Source organism: Pituophis catenifer, unplaced genomic scaffold (genome assembly GCF_029215685.1).
Source record: "Pituophis catenifer annectens isolate HBS135680 unplaced genomic scaffold, rPitCat1.0.hap2 SCAF_11, whole genome shotgun sequence".
NCBI lineage: Eukaryota > Metazoa > Chordata > Lepidosauria > Squamata > Colubridae > Pituophis > Pituophis catenifer.
The window spans coordinates 4718152-4740698 of NW_027256891.1; the positions used below are offsets into that span (position 1 = coordinate 4718152).

At 45.8% G+C, this 22547-nt stretch overlaps 1 protein-coding gene across 1 annotated transcript; it reads left to right on the forward strand.

The window, feature by feature from the left end:
- The first annotated feature begins 411 nt into the window (after positions 1 to 411).
- LOC139322714 (ras-like protein family member 11A-like) lies at positions 412 to 22036 on the forward strand. Its single transcript, XM_070951915.1, has 4 exons — positions 412 to 550; positions 9165 to 9221; positions 16992 to 17074; positions 20719 to 22036. The coding sequence occupies exons 1-4, from the start codon at positions 412 to 414 to the stop codon at positions 21184 to 21186; spliced, it is 747 nt and encodes a 248-aa protein (XP_070808016.1). The 3' UTR covers positions 21187 to 22036.
- The last annotated feature ends 511 nt before the right edge of the window (positions 22037 to 22547 follow it).

The following is a 22547-nucleotide window of genomic DNA, read 5'->3' on the forward strand; positions in this document are numbered from 1 at the left end:
CGGGTGCTGCCTCCTTCGCATCCTATCCAAGGCGCCGTCCGCAAAGCTGCCGAGCCGAGCCGAGCCGGGCGGGGAAGCCAGGGGCGGGTGGGCGAGCGAGCGAGCGAGCAGGAGGCCCGGTCCGTCTGCCCACCCGCTGGAATGCCGGCCCGGCCCGTTTGATTGGCTGAGGAGCGCCGGAGTCAGCTTTCACCGGAGTTTGCAACGATGCAAACTTTCCCTCGCTGGCTGGAGCAGAGCCTTTGGGGAAGGGGCTGCCCGGCTGGGTTCCTCCCGCCATGCCGCTTGCCTGACCATGCGGGGCCAGGCAGCAGGAAAGCCCGAAGCCCCCGCGGCTCCCCTTGAGGCTGCCCCCTGGCCCAGGACCCCTCCGAGCCCCTCTGGGGCGTTCCTTGGCTCGCTGCCTCTGGCATGCCCGATTGGATGACCATGTCCCAGTACTCCATGAATTTCCTCCTGGTTCCCATCCCGGAATACCCGCTCCCGGAGTGCGCGCCCAACAAAGTCATCAAGCTGGTGGTCCTGGGGGGCAGCGGCGTGGGAAAGACCGGTAAGTGCCCAGGGAGCTCCCCCCTCCCCTCTGCTTTCCTTCCCTCCCTCCCCGCTGCCCCATCGCCCCCTCCTTTTGACCCGCTGCGCTTTCAGCCGGTTCTCTGTTAATCTTTGATAGAACGGAGGATTCCGGAGCTCGCCTTGTTTCGAGGGACACAGAAGTTCAGGAGATGTTTTTTTTCCCTTTCCAGTGAAAGGAGCCAGATGTGGGGCAGGGGAAGCAGGAGGAAAGCCAGGACTGGGCGTTTATAAAAGGCACCGCTGGGTTTCTTCAGGAGCTCCTTGTCCTGGATTGATCAATGAGAAATCACCAGGGTGGAAATCAGCCATGAATGAGATAACGCCCGATGGACCTCTCAGGCTGAAGCTGCAAGGGAGGGTTGATGGCTGGTCAGATGGTGGTGAGACCCCAGCGATCCTTCTCATAGAATAAGGGAGTTGGAAGGGACCTTGGAGGTCTTCTAGTCCAACCCCCTGCGGGCAAGAGACTATACCATGTCAGACAAGTGACTGTCCAATCTCTTCTTAAAAGCCTCCAGTGTTGGAGCACCAAAACTTCTGAGGGCAACTTCTGTTCCACTCGTTGATTGCTCTTATCATTAGGAAATTTCTCCTTTGTTCCAGGTTCCTTCTCTCCTTGGTTAGTTTCCATCCATTGTTTCTCATCTTGCCTTTTCCTGCTTTGGAAAATAGGTTGACCCCCCTCTTCTTTGTAGGAGCCCCTCAAATATTGGAAGACTGCTATCACATCACCCTTAGTCCTCCTTTCCACTAGACTAGACATATCCAATTCCTGTAGTTGGTTAGTGGGCAAGCACTGTAATTTTGCATCTTATTTGTTTTATCGGTCAGTTTGTAGGTCATCAGAGTAACTCAGGACAAAGCACATATTAAGGTTAAAAGCAGCAAAAAGAATTCATAGAAACAACCCTCCCAAATTCAAAGAATGCTTACTTTGTCCCTTCTCCCCTTACACATACAGGTAATCCTCAATTTATGAACACAGTTGAGTTCAAAATTGTTGTTGCTAAGTAAGAGTTGTTAATGTTTTGCCACATCTTTCTTGCCACCGTTGTTAAGTGAATTACTGCAGGTGTTAAATTAGTAACAGTCATTAAGTGAATTTGCCTTCCCCCTTGACTTTGCTTGTCAGAAGATTGCAAAAGGGGAACACATGATCCAGGGACACTGCAACCGACATAAATATGAATCGGTTGCCAAGCATCTGAATTTTGATCACATGACCATAGGGATGTGGCAATGATTGTAAGTGTGAAAACTGGTCATAGTTCACTTTTTCAGTGCCATTGGAACTTCGATTGACCATTAAATGAACTGTTATAAGTTGAGAACTATCTGTATTAAAACTTGGATTACAATTTTTTTTTTTAATTTGATTTATATGCCGCCCTTCTCCGGAGACTCAGGGCGGCTTACAATGCATTAAACAATAGCCTTCATACTTTTGTATATTTATACAAAGTCAGTTTATTGCCCCCACAATCTGGGTCCTCATTTAACCTACCTTAGAAAGGATGGAAGGCTGAGTCAACCTTGAGCCTGGTGAGATTCGAACTTACAGTAATTGCAGACAGCTGGTGTTAATCACAATGCTTTTTTAGTCTGCTGAGACACCAGGCCCTTATGTGACTTATGACTGGAATTGAGACCAGAATTTCCATTGCTAAGCAAGGCAGTCGTTAAGTGAATCATGCCCAATATTACGAACATTTTTGACATTGTTAAGTGACGTCCTGCAATTGTTGAGTGAATCACACAGTCATTTGTTTGTGGGAAGCCATTTGGTGGTCACGTGACCCCAGAACATTGCAACCATCGTAAATATAGGCAGGTTGCCAAGCATTTGAATTTTGATCATGTGACCACGGTGATGCTGTGATGGTCATAAAAGGGAGGATCCGGTCACAAGTCACTTTTTTAGTGCTGTTCAGTTGCTAAATTTATGATTGTAAGTTGAGGACTACCTGCATTTTTTTAAAAAATTAGATGTTTCCAAATGGTTGCAAGCTACTAACTATGGGGAGAAAAATATACAAATACAAAAATTCTTCCATTCATGAAAAGAATGCTTCAAATGCTTTCATTTTTGCAGGAAACCATCTGCCCAGGTTCTGTGTAAAAGCAGCAGTAATTGTTGCTTGGGGAGAAACAAGCACCGAGCATACTTCCTAAAAAAACCCTCTCCCTCGACATGTTTAAATCATTCCAAACTAAAGGCAATTGGGAGGAGGCAGATTTTTGACCGGAGGAAAATCTGTCTGAATTGGTGAGTTGGTCTGTTTTGACTGGCAGGCATATGGAAGTCTTCTAGGATTCCTTGGCATCACTCTTAAATGGGCAGAGTATCCTCTGGCCTTCCAACTATTTGTTGGAAAAAGAGGGGAGACTCTGGAAAGAGTGCAGAGAAGAGCAACAAAGATGATAAGGGAGTCGAGGCTAAAACATAAGAATGAACGGTTGTGAGAACTGGGGATGTTTAGTCTAAGGAAGAGAAGGGCTGGAGTGAAATGATAGCAGTCTTCCAATATTTGAGGGCCTGCCACAAAGAAGAAGGGGGTCAACCTATTCTCCAAAGTATCAGAAGCAAGACAAGAAGCAATGAATGGAAATGACTCAGGGAGAGAAGCAACCTGGAACTAAAGAGAAATTTCCTAACAGTGGGAACAATTAGCCAGTGGAATGGCTTGCCTTTAGAGGTTGTGGCTGCTCCATCATTGGAGGTCTTCAAGAAGAGACTGGACAACCATTTGTCTGAAATGTTTAAAGGGTGTCCTGTCTGAGCAGGGGGTTGGACTAGAAGACCTCCAAGGTCCCTTCCAACTCTGTTATTCTGTGTTCTACCATGGGATGGCTGAGCTGCTTAGCTCCTGGCCAGGCTGCATAATGGCAGCAATGGCAAATATATATATATATATCCACTTTTACAGCAATGCTAGAAAATAACTGTGGAAGGCCTCTGTCTCAGATTCTGAGTCCCTTCCCCACCAGTACCCCCCTTGGAAGCACCTTTTTTTTTTTTCTTTTTTTGAGCAGGAAGACAGTTGAGCCTGGGGCATGAGCTGAGTTTCCCTGCCTGCACTGTGACGGGCAGGATTTGTTTTAAAAAAGGCATAGAAAGAGCATTGTTTATTTTCTTTTTTGCTCCTTTAATTGGTCAGTTGAAAGACAATTTATAGCAGTGTTTCCAACCTCAGCAATGTTAAGATGGGTGGATTTCAACTCCCAGAATTCCCTAGCCTATTGACTGGGGAATTCTGGGAGTTGAAGTCCACCCATCTTAACATTGCTCAGATTGGCAGAATCTGATTTATTGAGTTCAAATTGTTTCAGGCGAGTTACAGTGAGTGCAAGTACAGATTAATCCTTGATTTATAACAGTTCATTTAGTGACCGTTCGAAGTTACAATGGCACCAAAAAAAGTGATTTATGACTGTTTTTCACAGTTGCAACCTTTGCAACCCCCTGATCACATGATCAAAATTCACACACTTGGCAACTGGTTTATATTTACGACGCTTGCTGTGTCCCGAGGTCATGTGATCATCTTTTGTGACAAACCAAGTCAATTGGGAAGCTAGATTCGCTTTACAACTGTATGACTAACTTAACAATTGCAGTGATTTGCTTAACAGCTGTGGCAAGAAAGGTTGTAAAATGGTGCAGAATTCACTTAACAGCCATCTTGCTTAGCAACAGAAATGTTGGGCCTAATTGACTAGCTGTATTAGGTTTCTCTTTTCCCTTTGTTCTGGAATTTGAAAGTGATATAAATATAAATCCCTCCTCCCATTTCCCCCATAAGAGCCCTGAGAGGTAGACTGGGCTGGGAGAAGGAGGGTTACTGGTCTAAAGTGCCTCCTGTGGCTGAGGGTAGGTTTGGACCTGGTATCTCCAGTGCCAGTTCAATGCTTAACCATTAATTACCGAATTTTTCAGACTATAAGATGCACTGGTGTATAAGAAGCACCAAGATTTCGAAGTTGTAAGTAAGAAAAAAAAGGTTTTTGCCCTCCCCGGCCCCCAAGAGCACTCTGCAGGCCTCCCAAACCCTCTGCACACCCTGTTTTTGTGAAAAACAGGCCCATTTTTCAGAACAATGGGACGAGCGGGGCGGGACTTCGGGAGGGCAAAAATGGCTGTATTTGGTGTATAAGATGCACCAACATTTCCACCCTCTTTTAAGAGGAAAAAAAGTGCATCTTATACTCTGAAAAATACGGTACATCATCCTGGCTCATATCTGAGGATGCCAAACAATATTTGGGGGCAACCATTAAGTCAGTGTTATTGTATGTGGGAAAGACCTTGGGTGACAAGGTGAAGAGATGCTGCCTAGGGAACAGTCAGATAAGAGACATCAGAGCCCATAGCAGGATAATGGGTGGAGAAAGAGATTCAGAAGAGACCCTCCCTAGTTTCTCAAGCTGTAAAGGAGACAGTGGGAGATTTGTACTTTCAGACATGCTAGATTCTCTAGCTTTACAATAAAGTAGGATTAGTTTGTCTGTGTTTACTGTCTGGTCTACCCCAGTGGTGGGTTCCTCCCGGTTTGGTCCGGTTCGGCCGAGCTGGTAGCGGTGACGATATGACGTCACCGAACTGGTTCTCCCCCCCCCCGCCCTCCCCCCCCCCACCCCCCCACGTTATTCTTACCTTTTATTTGGTCCCACCCCCAATCTATTGCTGCCTCCTGAGTCCCAGCGGATGACTAGAGGGAAAAAAACTGTTTAAACTCTTGCCGTGGGGCTTCAAAGGGCCATCCTACAGCTGATCAGTGTTAAAAGCAAACAAATGAGTCAGGTCGTAAATGCGAGGACTGGTCGTAAGTGCGAGGACCTTCCAGAAATGAGCCTGACCAGCTAGCCACCCCCACTTAGTCACATGAACTCCAAGCCACACCCACAAAATAAGCCACGCCCACAGAACCGGTAGTAAAAAAAATGTAGAACCCACCCCTGGTCTATCCAATATGCCTGACAACCATCAGCCCAGACTTCTTAAGAGTTCTCTAGAAGTGGAGGAAGGGTCTCTGGAAGTAGGAAAAGAGATCCCTGCATGCAGAAATCTGGTGAACTTTTGCACAATCCTTTGTTGGAAGTAGATCAGGAGACCCTGGGAGTTCCAGCTTCAAGTTGAGGGTTGGCTCCTAGGGCAAGATAAGATGAACATATCTGCTGCTGAAGGAAGACAAGTGCCTGGTGAAAGGTAGCAAAACCCGGCAGGCACCAAAGGAGAAGAACTACTTGGACAAGGTTCCTCAAACCACTCCTTTGGTCAGGTGGTGGGCACAAGTAGCAATTGGGAAAAAGCTGTCTCAACATCCACAGATTTTTTTTCATGAAGTGGAGAGATTTCACCTGCGGGGTAGCTAATTGTGAAGAATTCTGAATTGGATCCTGAGATTTTAGGAGGAATGGCCCTTAAATATCTTTGATCAAGAGGACAGAGATGTTGGGCTCTTTCAGAAGAACAAATACAAATATGGACATTACTGTCATTTTAAAAGACATGCTGGATTTTGTACCAGAGTGGAGAAAAGAGTGACCAAGTGGATTACGAGATTTAATCTCTAATCTCCAGATGATGTTACATCTGAGACAATGTCTTGGCCTTGTTCTTCTCTTACTTCTTAGTCTTCTTTTGGAGCCTGGATCTGGACTGGACTGGTTTTCAAAGTCCTCCTTAAAACAGGACACCAGGTTCTCTCAGAAACCACCAGAATTTACCCCAAAATTGCTTTTCCAAGAGGCAATTGGACTTCCTTGTTTTTTTCCCTTGAAAATGTTTCACTTCTCATCCAGGAAGTGAATTCAGTTCTAACAGAAGCTCTGAGTTAAAACTGAAGAATGGATGAGAAGCAAAACGTTTTGAAAGAAAAAACTAAGGTAGTTCAGTTTCCTTTTGGAAAAGCACCTTTGTGGAACAACCATGACCTGGATGGTTGAAAAATCTCCATAGACATCAAGATCTTCATTAGGTGTGACTATGAACATTTCTCAAACCACATCCAAGGATTCTGTGTTAGAGGTGGCCTGTTTGGCCTTCATGACTGCTCATCTTGGCAGGGCTTCTTGGACACTTTGGGAATGTAATCTGGGTGAAACAAAATTCAGTAACCAAGGTCACTGTGATAAATCTTACTAGATGTAGCTCATGCATTCCCATTGCCAAGGATGGGGGTTTATGTGTGTATGTGGGAATGTGACGAAAAGAAGTGACAATGTCAAGGTCACAGGTCCTTCCATGCACTCTGATTTTTAAACTGCTACAGTCCCTTTTAAGAGTCTATTTTCCCAGCCGGTTTATTTTTGGAGTTTGGTTCTGATCTCAGAGTCTGGCTGGAGATCTAAACCAAGGTGTCTCTCTCTACTGTAGCAACTTTAAGAGGAGTGAACTTCAATTCCCAGAATTCCTTGGCTAGCATACTGGCTGGGGAATTCTGGGGCTTGAAGTCCACTCATCTTAAAGACGCCAAGCTTGAGGAATGTTTATCCAGACAAGCTAGGTCTCGATTTGGGAGCAGTTGCATGGGAAAATTGGTGGGGAGCACAAGGGTTAACCGCCCCCTTCTTCCTTCCTTCCTTCTTTCTTCTTCCCAGGGAATGTCATAATCTTTCACACTAGCAAAGTCAAGGGAACATCGTGTTTCTGAAGCTTTGCATGCGTGCTTGGATCTTCCCATGTAGCCTCAGCCTCCATCAGATGATTTCACATCCATCCACCCACACAAAAGTGGTATGAAACCGGAGCTCAGAGTTGATCTCTTTCTGGCTTGCCTTTTGCTTGGAAGAAAATGCCTTGTTCTCATGTGACCCGTTTCCTCAAAGGGATAAGATGGGCAGGAAAAAAAAAACCTCTGCTGGAAGAAATTCCATTTAGTCAAGGAAGTACAATGAGTTGTGACAAGAGGGACACTGTGGTGAAGGGTCACCCTTTCCCAGCCTCCCTGGTGAAAGAATGCGAGAAAGCCAGGCAAAAATAAATAAAATGGGAGCCTTTTCAAAGTGTGAAAACACAATAGGAAATTTATAGCAAAAAGGTCTCCTGGCCTAACCTCCAGTAACATCCAGTGCCCCCGACTGGGACACTCCATCATGTGGAACTGTTAGTTTGCTGGGGCTGCCGGTGTGAGAGGCGCAGCTGAAATCTGAGAGCCTTTGGCAAGGGGTTCAAGAGACCCATTGCGTTCCTTCGTGAGAAAGAAACTTCAGGCAGAGGTGAATTGTTGGGGAGACCTTCAGTTTGATGAAAAGACATCCTTAAGGGGAAGAGGAGGAGGAGGAGGAGGAGGAGGAGGAGAAGAGGGAGGAAGAGAAGGGAAAGGAGATGGAGATGGGGGAAAAGGAGGAGAAGAAGGATAGGAAGGAGATGGGAAAGAAGAAGGAGAAGGAAGAGAAGGGGATGCGGAAGTCAGTGTCGACTCCTAGTGACCACATCAATAGATATTCTCCATGTGGATCTCTCTCCAACCTGAGCACAGTTTACTTGGGACCCAAATCAAAGGTCTCACCCTCTGGGACTCCAAACAATCTTTGTCAAGGTACGAAACTGTGCACGCTGGTTAAAAGAGGGCAGCTCTCTCCACCTCCATTCCCCCCCCCTTTTGTAGGGTGTTTTCACAGTTTAACCCCGGACTATTTTTATTCTGTTGAATACAATGTGTGTGTTGTATTACAACTCACATCTGCAGGGATGTGCATGGTGTAATAATAAAGATAACAATCTTGTTAACTGTGCTGGCTGGTGTGGCATGATTTCAGGGGTGTTGCAGGGCAGGTCAAAAAAGTCAAGATGGCCACCACAGTGTTGCGACTGAAGCTAGAGCACACAAGAAATATACCCAATAATGGGTGGGGCTTCAATTGTACCCTGTGGCCACCATCTTGATTTTTTTGACCCACTTTGACAACTTCCCTGCAGGGCTGGCTCCTGGTCTATATAGGAGTCCTAAGTAAGTTTTTCTTTTCAAATAAGCCATGGATGGTTTAAGACAGGGGTGTCAAACTCGATTCATTGAGAGGCGCATCAGGGTTGTGTTTGATTTTGGGGGGCTGGGGTGGGCATGGCCAGGGTGAGTGTGGCCAGCTCTACATCACTCATTTTGGGGGTGCCAGTGGTGGCCCGAGTGCTCTGCCAGTGAAAATGGGCTCCCGAGTTGCGATGGCCTCCTGCACCCCTCTGCCAGTGAAAATGGAGCTCGGGGTGCCATGCATGGCCCTCGGGAGCTCCGTTTTTGGCCACGCATGCCCCCCTCAGTTCCATTTTCACTGGCAGAGGCCGTCGTGGCCAAAAATGGAGCTCGCAAGTTGCTCCCCACAGGCCGGTCCTTCGCTGTTTTCAGGGCGGCCCTGCGGGACCAGATCTAAGCACCCTTGGTTTAAGAACAAGCATCTTAACCTCTGTATTTGTGAAACAGTGGGACAATCTCCCGAGTCAGCCAACAAGAGGAGCTTCCAACCCCCATCCCTCACATTAATCATGAAATTCATGGGATAGTGAGACAGAACAGGCACCTTTAATTGCCCCTCTTTACCCGCCATGGCAATTTCTGGGTCCATTAACCATCCCGGTTTTTTCTCTTGTTTTGCAGCCCTCGTTGTGCGGTTTCTCACCAAGAGGTTCATCGGAGACTATGAAGCCAACACGGGTACGTCTGGCTGCTGCCTTGTGGGTCTTGATGGAAGCAAACGGGGGCTGGGGCTGTCTGGCTCCAGAGCCTGGAAGGGCGAGTGGGTGGATGGGTGGGACCAGCTCCCGGCGTCCGTCCGGGAAGAGAACGGAGCCAGTCCCGAGGAGGGTGGGGTGTGTGTGTCTGTTTTTAAGATTCAGAAATGTCTCATTTTCAGATCATCCCACTTTCAAATATTGCTTCTAGCAATGACGGCCATAAATCAAAGCTTTGTGATTTACAGTCTGTGCCCTCCCATAGGGGAAGGGGCTGGTTTTTTTAAGCCAGCATCGCCTCCATTGAGAGGCAGCTGAGAGATTACTTTCCCGGCACAGTTTTAATTAAAAAGAAAGAAAGGATCAAAGGATCCTGCCATGCAGCCACTGCACAAACAGAGGCCATCTCTGTTCTGCTTTTCTCTTCTGCCAAAGAATGGGGCTGCGAGGACTTTTCAAAAGAGCAGCTTCAAAGAGAGGCTCCTGTTTGCTTCTAGTGCTCTGAAAAAGGGAGGGGGGCTCTGAGTTTAAAGGGAGGGGGCTTTCGTCATCTGAATTGCCCCAAATCCAGTCTGTGTTCTTGTGCAGCAAGCAACAGCTTGGTCCTCTCACAATGGAATATCAAGCTTTCCTAAGAGTAAAGGAATTGCTTGGGAATGCTTGCAAATTCAACGTAAGAAAGAAGATCAGTAAAACTGTTCACAGTTGGAAAATACTTTAGGCCTGCAGCACTCAGAGATGATTGGGAAGGAGTGTTTTGCAGTTCACACAAACACAGTGTGTCTCTGCCGTAGCTGGAAGAGGCCTTCTCCTGGTTCAGGCTTCAGTGTAAACCTTAGAAAAAGCTGACTCTGCTTTCACGCTTGCTCTGGTTCTCAATCATACCAACTTCAACCGATACAGGGACTTCAACTCCCAGAATTCCCCAGCCAGCATGTGGAATTGAAGTCCACATGTCTTAAAGTTGCCAGGGCTGAGAACTACTGCCTTGAAGTAAGCATGAAAGACACACTGTGTTTGTGTGAGCTGCAGAACACTTCTTCCTAATCATCTGCATTCATTCATGACAATAATGTAGAAAAAAAAACCACCCTAGTGTAATGGTTTGCAAACACTGTGTGGAGTAAAGAAAATTGCTACTAAAATGCAAATTTGACAAATCAACTCCATGGAAATAAGGAAGCCATGAAATGGATAGATCTGCAAATTGGAGAAACTGCTTATTGTTTTAAAATGAATTTATTAACTGCTTCAGACAAAGGAAGTCTCGGCAGTTTACAGAAGCGAGAGCTGCAGCCAATGCAATAATATCGATAACACTTTGGCAGGATCCTTTTTTGCCTGCCACTAGTGTTGAAATTTCATGTCCAAAAAGAGTTTATCTGTGCTGGATGTCATCCCTTGTTTGATATCCTTGTTGCGATGACATAAATTTGCAGTGGTAACTGTCAACCAACAACTGATAACCTTAACCTTAAAGTTAGCCCTAAGCCATTTAGCAGGCAAAAAGGGAACAAGAGCCCTACGATAATAGACAGTGAAAGAGCAACAGCATATACTTAAAGTTACAAAGTTAGAATGAAAATAACATTCCTGGCAGTCAGGAACTCAAATGTATCCAAGGCCCTTTGGAACAATCCAGTTCTTATGAGCCTCCAGGAAACCCTCCCCTTGCCTTGAGAGCTATCTGTTTTAGAAGAAGGGAGACCCCCGTCTTAGAAGGGGCTCTTCACCTCTCATAGAATCATAAGGCTGGAAGGGACCTCAGAGGTCTTCTAGTCCAATCCCCGGTTGAGGCAGGAGAACTTATACCATTCCAATCAAGTGGTTGTGCAATCTCTTCTTAAAAGCCTCCAGTGATGGAGCAGCCGCAACTTCCAGAGGCAAACAGTTCCATTGATTAATTGTTCTCACTGTCAGGCAATTTCTCCTCCTAGGTTGGATCTTTCTTGAATGATCCTCCACCTGTTATCCCAAAGGTGTTTTTTCAAGAGGCAACTGGATTTTCTGGTTTTTCTTTGCAGATGTTTTGCTTCTCATCCAAGAAGCTTCTTCAGCTCTTGAGAAGAAGAATCAAAACTGAAGAAGCTTCTTGGATGAGAAGGGAAATGTTTTCAAAGAAAAAACAGAAAGTCCAGCTGTCTCTTGAAAAAGCACCTTTGGGACAACCAGGACCCGGATGACTGAGAATCTCCACAGACGTCCACCCGTTGCTTCTTGTCCTGTTCTCAGGTGCTTTGGAGAACAGGTGGACCCCCCCTCTTCTCTATGACAGCCCCTCCTCAAGTACTGGAAGACAGTTTTCAGATCATTCCCAACCTTTCCCTTTGTTAGGCTAGAAATACCTCGTTCCCGTAACTGTTTATCCTATGGTTTCACCTCCAGTAGGATCAGCAGCATTCCTGGGCCTGTGGATTGAAATTGACAGATGAGCTCTCAAGTAGTCCTCCACTTACAGCCATTAGTTTAGACCGCTTGATGTTACAGTGGTTCTGAAAAAAAGTGACTTGCAACTGGTTCTCCCAGCATCCCTGTGGCCACATGATCAAGATTCAGGCACTTGGCAACAGGCGTGTATTTATGGTAGCCTCCTTGGGATCACATGATCACCAGTTCTCATCTGGCTTCTGACAAGGGGAGATGGAGAGAAGGTGGATTTGCTTAATTGTGTGACTCACTTAACAACAGCAACTGTGATTCCTGTAACACCCGCGGCAAAAAAAAAGGTTGCAAAATCAGGCATGGCTCACTTCAGATCAGTCTTGCTTAGCGACAGGACTTCTGGTCCTAATTGTGATCGTAAACTGAGGATTATGTTTATGTTAGTCTGATGCAGAAGAATACCACACTGAAGGCAATTTTTCATCCTGGCTGCCACAGAAGGTATTTATTTCAGGACCGCCTGACCTCCTGGTCTCTGTTGAGGTTTCTGCTCTGAGCAGCCACGGAGGGTGCAGGAGTCCTGCTCTGCTTCTCATCTGTCTCCTGGGGCTGACAGGGGTTTACATTAGCAGAGGGAGGGACTGGATGGAGGCAAAATAATACATTCTCTTACGAATTGGCATCTGACGGGGGCCTCTCGCTGATAGGATGAAATGGCCTCTGGTTTACAAAGGCCAGCTAGTAGATACACAGCTAGTCCTCGACTTACAACAGTTCATTGAGTGACTGTTCAAAGTTACCACGGCACTGAAAAAAGTGATTATGACCGTTTTTCACCCTTACAGAAATTCAGATGATTGGCAACTGGATCATACTTACGACTGTTGCAGTGCATGTCCCGGGTCATGTGATCCCCTTTTGTGACCTTCTGACAAGCAAAGTCAGGGCGGAAGCCAGATTCACTTAACCATCAGGTTACTAACTTCACAACTGCAGTGTTTCGCTTAACAACCGTGGCAAGAAAGGTCGCAAAGTGGGGAAAAACTCACTTAACAACTGTCTCGTTTAGCAACAGAAATTTTGGGTTCAATTGTGGTCGTAGGTCGAGGATCACGTGTACTGTCCCATCAGATGATTCTGGCTGGTATGCAACCAACAACAGTCCCATAAAAAAAAATCTTCCTCAGCTCACCCCTAAAAGCAGAGGTGGGCAATTCATTTTCCCAAGGGGCCACATGAGAAACTCTGACTGTTGTGGGAGGTTGAGCCAATATAACTGTGAAGATGCAAAGGTGCGTAGGCATGCACACACACACACACACACACACACACACACACACACACATATACATAAATTGAAAAAAACAACCAGCAATCCCCTTCAGAATAAAAGCAGTGCAGTTGTTTTGCATGCAAGGTGTCCCCTTATTTACATTTGCCTCACACAGGCTGGGCAGGGACAGCCAAAGGGCCCGTGAAATGCCCAGCTCTGTCTTAGAACAGGGATTCTCAATCCTGGTAACTTTCAGATGCATGGACTACAACTCCCAGAGTCCCTCAACCAGCATAGAGTGGATAGATAGAACACCTCCAGCTAGTCTTCAGGTTATGACCACAAGTGAGCCCAACATTTCTGTTGCTCAACGAGACAGTTGCTAAGTGGGTTTTGCCCCATTTTACAATCCCTGTTGCCACAGTTGTTAAGCAAATCACTCAGTGGTGGGTTTTAAAAATTTTCGCTACTTGTTCAGTGGGCGGGGCATGTGACTGAGTGGGCGTGGCCAACTTGACATCACTCCTGTCCACACCCACTCAATCACATGACCACCACCCACACCTAGCCACACCCACATGAAAAGGTAGGAAAATTTTTGGAATTTCCACCTATCTACCCCCGCCCTCCCTTCGCCAGTATCCCCCGTTTCCCCTCCTTTAGCGGCCCCGGCTCCGGCCCTTGTTCGGGCTGCTTATCTTCCATGGCGGCTGGTCCAGAGTCTGGAAGGCAAGCTGACCGGAGCTTTTGACGGCCCCCAGCCAGCTGCTGCTGCTGGAAAGCAGCTGGCAAAGAAGCCTCCCAGCCGCTGCCTCTTTGAAAGCCGCGTTGTGGCTGCAGGCCACTAAAAAATACCAGAGGTTGTGGAAAAACCTGCTGCCATTGCCGCCATGTTCTTTGCGCATGCACATCCCACTGGACTTGCAAGGCAATGGGATGCGCGTGCGCGAAGAACATGGTGGCAATGAACATGGCGGATGGAGCGAGCGAGCGGCAACTGGGGGACCGGTTCGGGGGTGTGGCCAGCTGGGCATAGCTACCAGTTCGGCAACCTTAGCCTAATTTCCGCAAACGGTTCACACGAACCGGTGCAAACCAGCTGAATACCACTTCTGGAATCACTGCAGTTGTTAAGTTAGTAGCACAGTTGTTAAGTGAATCTGGCTTCCCCATTGAATTTGCTTATCAGAAGGTCTCAAAAAAACCAATCCCATGACTCTGGAACATTGCAACCATCATAAATATGAGCCAGTTGCCAAAGATCTGGATTTTGATCGTGCGACCATGGGACATGCTGCAATGGTCATAACTCACTTTTTTCAGTTCCGTTGTAACTTTCAGTCACTAAATGAATGGTTGTAAGTTGAGGACTTCCTATATCCACTCTAAATAAGTTCAAATCACCAGGACCAGAGGGATTCAAAAGGAGCTGGCAGATGTGATCTCAGAACCACTGAATGTGATCTTTCAATGTTAGTTAGCTGAGCTGCACTTTTGACTGGTGGTGTATTCTACACACAGAGGCTCTTGTGCAATGCTCTTTATCATGAGTATTTTTGGCATGGCCTTATGACACAATGGAAACTCGGCTCCATTGGCTCCCTGTAAACATTTCGGTGCATTTATTCCCATTCCTGGCCACCCATCTGAGCAGAGATTTTTCAACAAACCACAATAGAGGCAGTTTTGCAAAGACTTCAATTAGTTTTTAATTATTTCAGTTTAGATCAGTGTTTCTCAGCCTTGGTGACTTAGATGTGTGGACTTCAACTCCCAGAATTCCCTAGCCAGCCATGCTGCATGTGGAATTCTGGGAGTTGAAGTCCAGACATCTGAAAGTCTCCAAGGCTGATTGGTGTGGTCCCCAACCTTTTTATCGCCGCGGACCAATCAGCCTTTGATAATTTTACCATGGCCCGCTGAGCGCGCGCAGGGGTGGGGGCTTTGGGCCACACGTGCGTACCTGCGCGGGGCTCTCTTCCCTGGAGGCTTTGCGCACGGCCCAGGAGCTTTTGCGCACGGCCCAGGAGCTTTTGCGCACAGCCCAGGAGCCTTTGCGCTGCAGCATTCATGTGCCAGGTACTCCACGGCCCGGCACCGGTCCGCGGACCGGGGGTTGGGGACCACTGGTTTAGATGAAGGAGCCGAATGCAAAGACCAAATGGGTCAGATAAATGCACAGTCTGTCATATTCCTGCAGGCAGATCACTGAATCAGACTGGAAACTGACTTTTAATGCCGTTGGGTAAAAGTCTACACTCTGGCTTATTTAATATTTCATAACAGCATCTAACAGCCTCTAAAAACCTTTTGCCTAGTTTCACTATCTGAAATGTAATCATTCAACTACCTCTTCCCCGCCTCACCCCTCTGCTTTTATGTATTTTATTGTTAGCAACGGGAGAATGAGTCCAGTGAAAACTTTGCAGGGTCATCTCTGAAATGTTCCGTGATGAGAAATGAGCCAAGCAGCCATCAGTCTTGCCTCTTTTTGCTAGGAAAAACCATTTTTGGCTCTCTTGGGCAGCCCATCAGGCTGTGGTTCATGCGGCAGGAATCGGTTTAAGTTAAAAATAATAATTGGTCTGGTGTGAAAAGGAAAAAAAAATATATCAAAAAGAAGTTTAAAAGGTACTCATACAGTGGCTGGAGTTAGGTTGGGGTCTTCACCCCCAAGGCAGAACCTGAATTATGGATTGAAATTCCCTGGAAGTAGATTCAGATGGGGTTTAGGAGGAAATTATTAGGGAGGGGAGGGGAGGGAAGGAAAGGGGGAAGGGAAGGGAAAGGAAAGGAAGGAAAAGGGAAGGGAAAGGGGGAAGAGAAGGGAAGGGAAAGGAAAGAAAGGGAGAGGGAGGAAGAGGGAAGGGAAAGGGGGAAGGGAAAGGAAGGGAAGGGGGAAGGGAAGGGGGAAGGGGAGGGAAGAAGGGAAGGGAAAGGAAAGGAAGGAAGAGGGAAGGAAAAGGGGGAAGAGAAGGGAAGGGAAAGGAAAGAGGGAGAGGAAGGAAGAGGGAAGGGAAAGGGGGAAGGGAAGAAGGAAGAGGAAAGGGAAGGGAAGGAGGGGAAGGAAAGGGGAAGGGAAGGGAAAGGAAAGGAAAGAAAGGGAGAGGAAGGAAGAAGGAAGGGAAAGGGGGAAGGGAAGGGAAGAAGGGAAGGGAAAAAGGAAGAGGAAAGGGAAGGGAAGGGAAGGAGGGAAAGGAAAGGAAGGAAAGGGGGAAGGGAAGGGGGAAGGGGAGGGAAGAAGGGAAGGGAAAGGAAAGGAAGGAAGAGGGAAGGAAAAGGGGGAAGAGAAGGGAAGGGAAAGGAAAGAAAGGGAGAGGAAGGAAGAGGGAAGGGAAAGGGGGAAGGGAAGAAGGAAGAGGAAAGGGAAGGGAAGGAGGGGAAGGAAAGGAAGGAAAGGGAGAGGAAGGAAGAGGGAAGGGAAAGGGGGAAGAGAAGGGAAGAAGGGAAGGGAAAAAGGAAGAGGAAAGGGAAGGGAAGGGAAGGAGGGAAAGGAAAGGAAGGGAAGGGGGAAGGGAAGGGAAGAAGAGAAGGGAAGGAAGAGGAAAGGGAAGGGAAAATTATTATCACTGGTAATATAACCATTACTTACAACCATTCATTTAGTGACCAAAGTTACAATGGCACAGAAAAAAGTGACTTATGACCATTTTTCACACTTATGACCATCTCTGTGGTCACATGATCAAAATTCGGACGCTTGGCAACTGACTCATATTTATGACGGTTGCAGTGTCCCGGAGTCACGTGATTCTCTTTTGCAACCTTTTGACAAGCCAAGTCAACGGGGAAGCCAGATTCACTTTATGAATTGCAGCAATTCACTTAACAAATGTGGCAAGAAAGGTCATAAAATGGAGCAAAGCTCAACTGTCTTGCTTAGCAATGGAAATTTTGGGTTCAATTTTGGTTGTAAGTCAAGACCTACTTGTAGTAATAATAATGCATTCAACTTACGTGCTTCCTGCCTCTCAACATTCTTGCCTTAGAAGCAAGAAAAGCTCTTCCTGTTTGGGGCAAAATTGGAGGAAAGTCAGATGAATCCATGCCGTCTCTGATATATTAATTATCTTCCCGCTTTTCTTTCTTTCTCCTTAGGTGCTTTATACTCCAGAAAATTCACCATTGATGGAGAACAGATTTCCTTACAAGTCCAGGATACCCCATTTGTCTCTCTGGAGGTATAAAGAGTAATTCCAAATAGCATTTGATCTCTTAACCAACGCAGCCAAAGTGTCCACAGGATGTGGCCAAAATACAGCTAGTCCTCGACTTACAACAGTTCCTTTTGTGACCGAAATTACAACGGCACTGAAAAAAGAGGTTTATGATCGTTTTTCACACTTACAACCCTTGCAGCTTCCCTATGATCATGTGATTAAAATTCAGATGCTTCTCAGCTGACTCGTATTTATGACGGTTGCAGTGTCCCAGGGTCATGTGATCCCCTTTTGCCATCTTCTGACCAGCCAAGTCAGTGGGGAAACCAGGTTCACTTAACAACCGTGTTACTAATTTAACTGCACTGATTCACTTAACAACTGTGGCAAAAAAGGTCGTAAAATGATGCAAAACTCACTTAACAAATTTCTCAGCCACATAAATTCTGGGCTCAAGTGTGGTTGTAAGTGGAGGACAACCTGTAGTGGCCGCAAAGATGCAATTAAAGCTCTCTGTGATGCAGCTACAGATGGGGAAACAAGGAGGAAAGAAGGAAGGAAAGAGGGGAAGAAGGAAAAAAAGGAAGGATCCTTGTTAGGGCTTGAGGCTGTATGTGAACTTGGCTTGTACCCATGCAATGAAAAGTTTTATTTGTTTGTTTGTTTGGCTGGTTGTCAAACATGTACAAGATAACAAATATAAGTCTGAACATAAACATAAAGGAGGTAAATACAAATAAATGGGGACAGTAGGACAGGGACGGTAGGCACCCTGGTGCGCTTATGCACGCCCCCTTTACGGACCTCTTAAGAATTGAGTGAGGTCCATGGTAGACAGTTTAAGGTTGAAGCTGTGAGGGTTTGAGGATGTAACAACAGAGTCAGGTAGAGCATTCCAGGTGGTAACCCTCTGTTGCTGAAGTCATATTTTCTGCAATCGAGTTTGGAGTGTTACCTTGAGTTTGTAGCAATCGTTTGCCTGTGTACTATTGTGGTTAAAACTGAAGAAGTTCTTGACAGGAAAGATGTTGTAGCAGACAATTTTTTTTTAATTGAAAAGTTTTACAAAAAACAAAAATTTTCTTCCCCCCCATATTCTCCCCACCCTTTCCCTCCCCTCATCCCACCCTCCCCCCCAGACTTCCCAGAGCAAAATACAAGGTGTTTCATTTAACAATCATAAACTAGATTAACCTACTTATCCTCAGACTACTAACTCCCCCCCTGAAACCTTAACTCCACTATGGATAACATAATACTTCTAATACTTAACGTTCATTCATAAGCTATTTGATATTTTCTTGTCTGATACTTATTTTGAATATAGTCAATCCATCTTCTCCATTCCACTACATATCTTTCTTGTGTATAGTCCTTCAAGTACGCTGAGATTTTCGCCATTTCTGCTAGGTTGTAGCAGACAATTTTGTGTACTATGCTTAAATCGGACCACAGGTGTCTCAATTCCAGATTGTCCAAGCCCAAAATTTTAAGCCTGGTGGCATAGGGAATTCTGTTGTGAGTAGAGGAGTGGAGTAATCTTCTCGTGAAATACCTCTGAACCCGCTCAATCATGTTAATGTCTGAAATACAGTGTAGGTTCCAGGCGGATGAACTGTATTCAAGAATTGGTCTGGCAAAGGTTTTGTATGCCTTAGTTAGCAATATAATATTACCGGAGAAGAAACTTTGCAGTTTGTTGATTTACATTCCAAATTTCTAGGCCACCCAATTCCAACATCCTAATTGGCTCAGTCCCAAGATTAATTTTCAGTAGTAGGGATATTGACATAGTTACTGATTTCAGGGGGGGGAAAGGGGCAGACCGTGGTGAGATGTGCTTGTGATCTTTCTTGATCTTGAAGATTTAGAGCCATGATTTATGGATTAAGAAAATGTGCACCTTGTCCTTTTGTAAAGGAGACCTTGGTAGGGAAGCCTCCCCTCACCTCTCAGGCTGTTTTCAGCTCTGTTCAAAACAATAATTTCCAGGCAAGTGTTTTGTAAGCAGGTGGTTGCACATCCCAGACGAACTCAGTTTCAGCCCTGGTTTGCCAGGAACAAATAGAGAAACCAGAGTCTGCTTAGCAGCAGTTCCATCCTACCCCTTTTTAAAACATTTTTTTAAAAAATAATAAAAGAAAAAGAACAAAACACAAGGTAGAAATGCCTATATTGTCAAAGAAGAAAAATGAACAGACATCTCACTTAGCAACAGAAATTTGGGGCTCAATTGTGATCGTAAATTGAGGACTACTTGGAGAGCAACATAGATGATGAGAGGGCTGGAGGCTAAACCACTTAAGGGAACTAAGTATGTCTAACCTATCAAAGAGACCCATTAGGGGGGACATGGTAACCGTCTTCCAATACGCGAGAGGCTATCACAATAAAGGGGGGATTGGTTCATTCTCCAAAGCACCAGAGGGCAGAACAAGAAGTAACGGCTGGAAGATCATTCAAGAGAGAGTCCACCTAGAAGGAAGGAGAAATTCCCTGATAATTAGAACAATTAATGAATGGAGCAGTTTGCTTCCAAGAGTTGTGGCTGCTCCATCGCTGGAGGTTTTCAAGAAAAGATAGGACAGACATTTGTCTTGGATAAAATAAGGTTTCCTGCCTTGGGCAGGGGGTTGGACTAGAAGACCTCCAAGGTCCCTTCCAGTTTATGAGTCGGTGGGATTACAGAAAGTGTTTGGATTGGGACTGATGGCAGACTGGAGACAGCCCTTGCCCTGCTGACATTGGGAATCATTTATCAAGCTCATCACGTCCCGTTTGAGCTTCCAGGCATGAAGATGTTTCCTGTCACCATTGATTTAACTTCCTCACTATAGATGCTGACTCAGCAGCCGGGCTTCCGAGGAGCACCCCGGACCTGGCTGCAATAACCACACGCTTTAAAGGTGCCACAAAGTTGAGAAACATGGCCTTAGGGGCTGCCATCGACTGTAGGGTTACAAACATAAAGTTCAGAAATAAAACAAAAAATCAAGTCAAAGTGTAGTCTGAACATTGAGGGAATACGATAAACTCCCAGCACATAGATTCTCGCATCTGTCAGAGGAAACATACTTGAGTTAAGTCCATGCTTTATGTTACTCTACACTCGGATCTGTTTCATCTGGGCTAGGTTTGTTCTGTGAGTTGTGGTTGTCAACCATAGTTTGTGGATGACTGTGTTATACAGGTAGCCCTCAACCACAGTTGAGCCCCAAATTTCTGTTGTTAAGTGAGACATTTATTAAGTGAGTTTTGTCCCATTTTACAACTTTTCTTCCCACAGTTGTTAAGTGAATCATTGCAGTTGTTAAATTAGTAACATGGTTGTTAAGTGAATCGGGCTTCCCCCTATTGACTTTGCTTTTCAGAAGGTCACAAAAGGGGGTCACATGAGCCCAGGACCCTGCAGCTGTCATAAATATGAGTCAGTCGACAAATGTCTGAATTTTGATCAGGTGATCACAGGGATCCTGGAATGGTCATAAGTCACATTTTTCAGTGCCGTTGTAACTTTGAACAGTGACTAAACAAACTGTTGTAAGTCAGGGACTACCTGTAGTGACTCAGCAATTGATTTCTTTAACAACCTCAATGTATATGAATCTGGTTTTGATCTTTTGTCAACTGGCACTTAGCTCTTTCCTCCTGGTTTTTGATGACAGGATGAGAATGACACCATCTGTTGCCAGGAGCAGATAAACCGGTCCATTTATTGGGCCGACGGCTTCGTCTTCGTCTACTCCATCACGGACTATGAAAGCTACCGCGTCATCCGCCCATTGCACCAGCATATCCGCAAGATTCACCCCAACGCCAACATCCCTTTGCTGCTGATGGCCAACAAAGGGGACCTGCTCCGAGCCAGGCAGGTGTCCACAAAGGAGGGCCACCAACTTGCCAACGAGCTGGGCTGCCCATACTCGGAGGTCTCTGCGCGGGAGAACTGCGAAGGGGTTCACGGGGCCTTTCAGCAGCTGTGCCAGGAGCTGAGCCGGATCATTGGGAATTGCAATGGGGAGAAGCGGAGGGGCCTCCATCTCATCCGGCCCAAATCGCCCAACATGCAAGAACTGAAAAGGAGGCTCAAGCAAGCCTTGTCTTCCAAAGGCAAAACTGCCACCATGCTCTGATGAATTTTGAAGTGACTGTTTGGGCTGGGCCATAGCAGGCCAAGAATAGCGATGTGGGCCTAGTGACGGTCAGTTTGCCAGCTGTTTTGGGTGTGAAAGAAGTCCTTTTCAGAAAAGAGACTAGGATGGTTGGAATTTGGGGAGTCAAGCCCTTTCACTAGACCAGGGGTCTCCAAACCTGGCAACATGCTGGCTGGGGAATTCTGGGAATCGAAGTCCACAAGACTTAAAGTTGCCAAGTTTGGAAACCCCTGCACTCCAAACCAAGAGGGTCCAAAGGAAAGGGGGACCGTCATTCTCAGGATTAATTTCAGCTTCTTCACCTGCATGAGACAAACAGGTGAATACCTCTACCTGTCCACTCCCAATTGGCTTCAGTCATCATCTTGGTTCTTTCCCCATATGTCAGACAACTTTCTTCTCTAATGTTTAGGTGCCAAATGTATGTTTATGTATGGCCTTTAAAGGAAAAAATTAACCGCACATATAAATGTCTTAAACATGGTTATGAAACTGACAGTACAAGAAGATAGATGGTTGGTGGTCTCTCCATTGGACAATCCGCTCCTGCTGTAGAGGAACCTCCTGCCTTCCTGTTCCACCATAGCAACAACCAGCACAACTTTTTCAGAGAAAAACTCACTTCCTTCCTTCCTTCCTTCCTTCCTCCTTCCCTCCCTCCCTCCCTCCCTGTTCCACCATACCAACAACCAGCACAACTCTTTAAGAGTAGAAGAGAAAACAATCCAATTCTTTCCTTTTCCTTATTTCACGATGGATTATTTCAGAGGACTAATCCATGGTTTATCTGTGGCCATCCAAACACTTGAAATGAATGACTTGTTTATCATTACAGTTGACCTCATAAATGTTACAAACTATCTGGAGTTTCGTTATTCATACATAGAATGAATGAAATTAACCGGGGAGTTAATTGAGTTTGAGCTCGTGAAAAGTACAGGTAGATCTCTATTTACGACTGTTCGTTTAATGACTGTTTGAAGTTATGTCAGCATTGAAAAAAGCAGCTTAAGATCAGTCTTGCACTAATGACTGTCCCGACAGCCACAGTGTTGTCAGGATTCTGGTGCTTGGCAACTGTGGCACGTTTATGACAGTTGTGGCATCTGGTTCACGCAACCGCCATTTGCAACCTTCCTAGGTGGCTTCCCATAAACAAAGTCACTGGGGAGGCCAGCAGGGAAGGTTGCAAATCCCATGATGTCTCACTTAATGGCTGGCAATTTATTTATTTATTTATTTATTTATTTATTTATTTATTTATTTATTTATTTATTTATTTTTAAAATTTATATGCCGCCCTTCTCCCGTAGGACTCGGGGTGGCTCACACAATAAAAA

What these genes read in the sequence shown, in the direction of transcription:
- LOC139322714 (XM_070951915.1), top strand. Translation starts at nt 412, where the DNA reads ATGCCCGATTGGATGACCATGTCCCAGTACTCCATGAATTTCCTCCTG. An exon ending in CAGCGGCGTGGGAAAGACCG is followed by an intron (nt 551 to 9,164) that starts GTAAGTGCCCAG and finishes CTTGTTTTGCAG; the next exon opens with CCCTCGTTGTGCGGTTTCTC. An exon ending in CCCCATTTGTCTCTCTGGAG is followed by an intron (nt 17,075 to 20,718) that starts GTATAAAGAGTA and finishes TTTTGATGACAG; the next exon opens with GATGAGAATGACACCATCTG.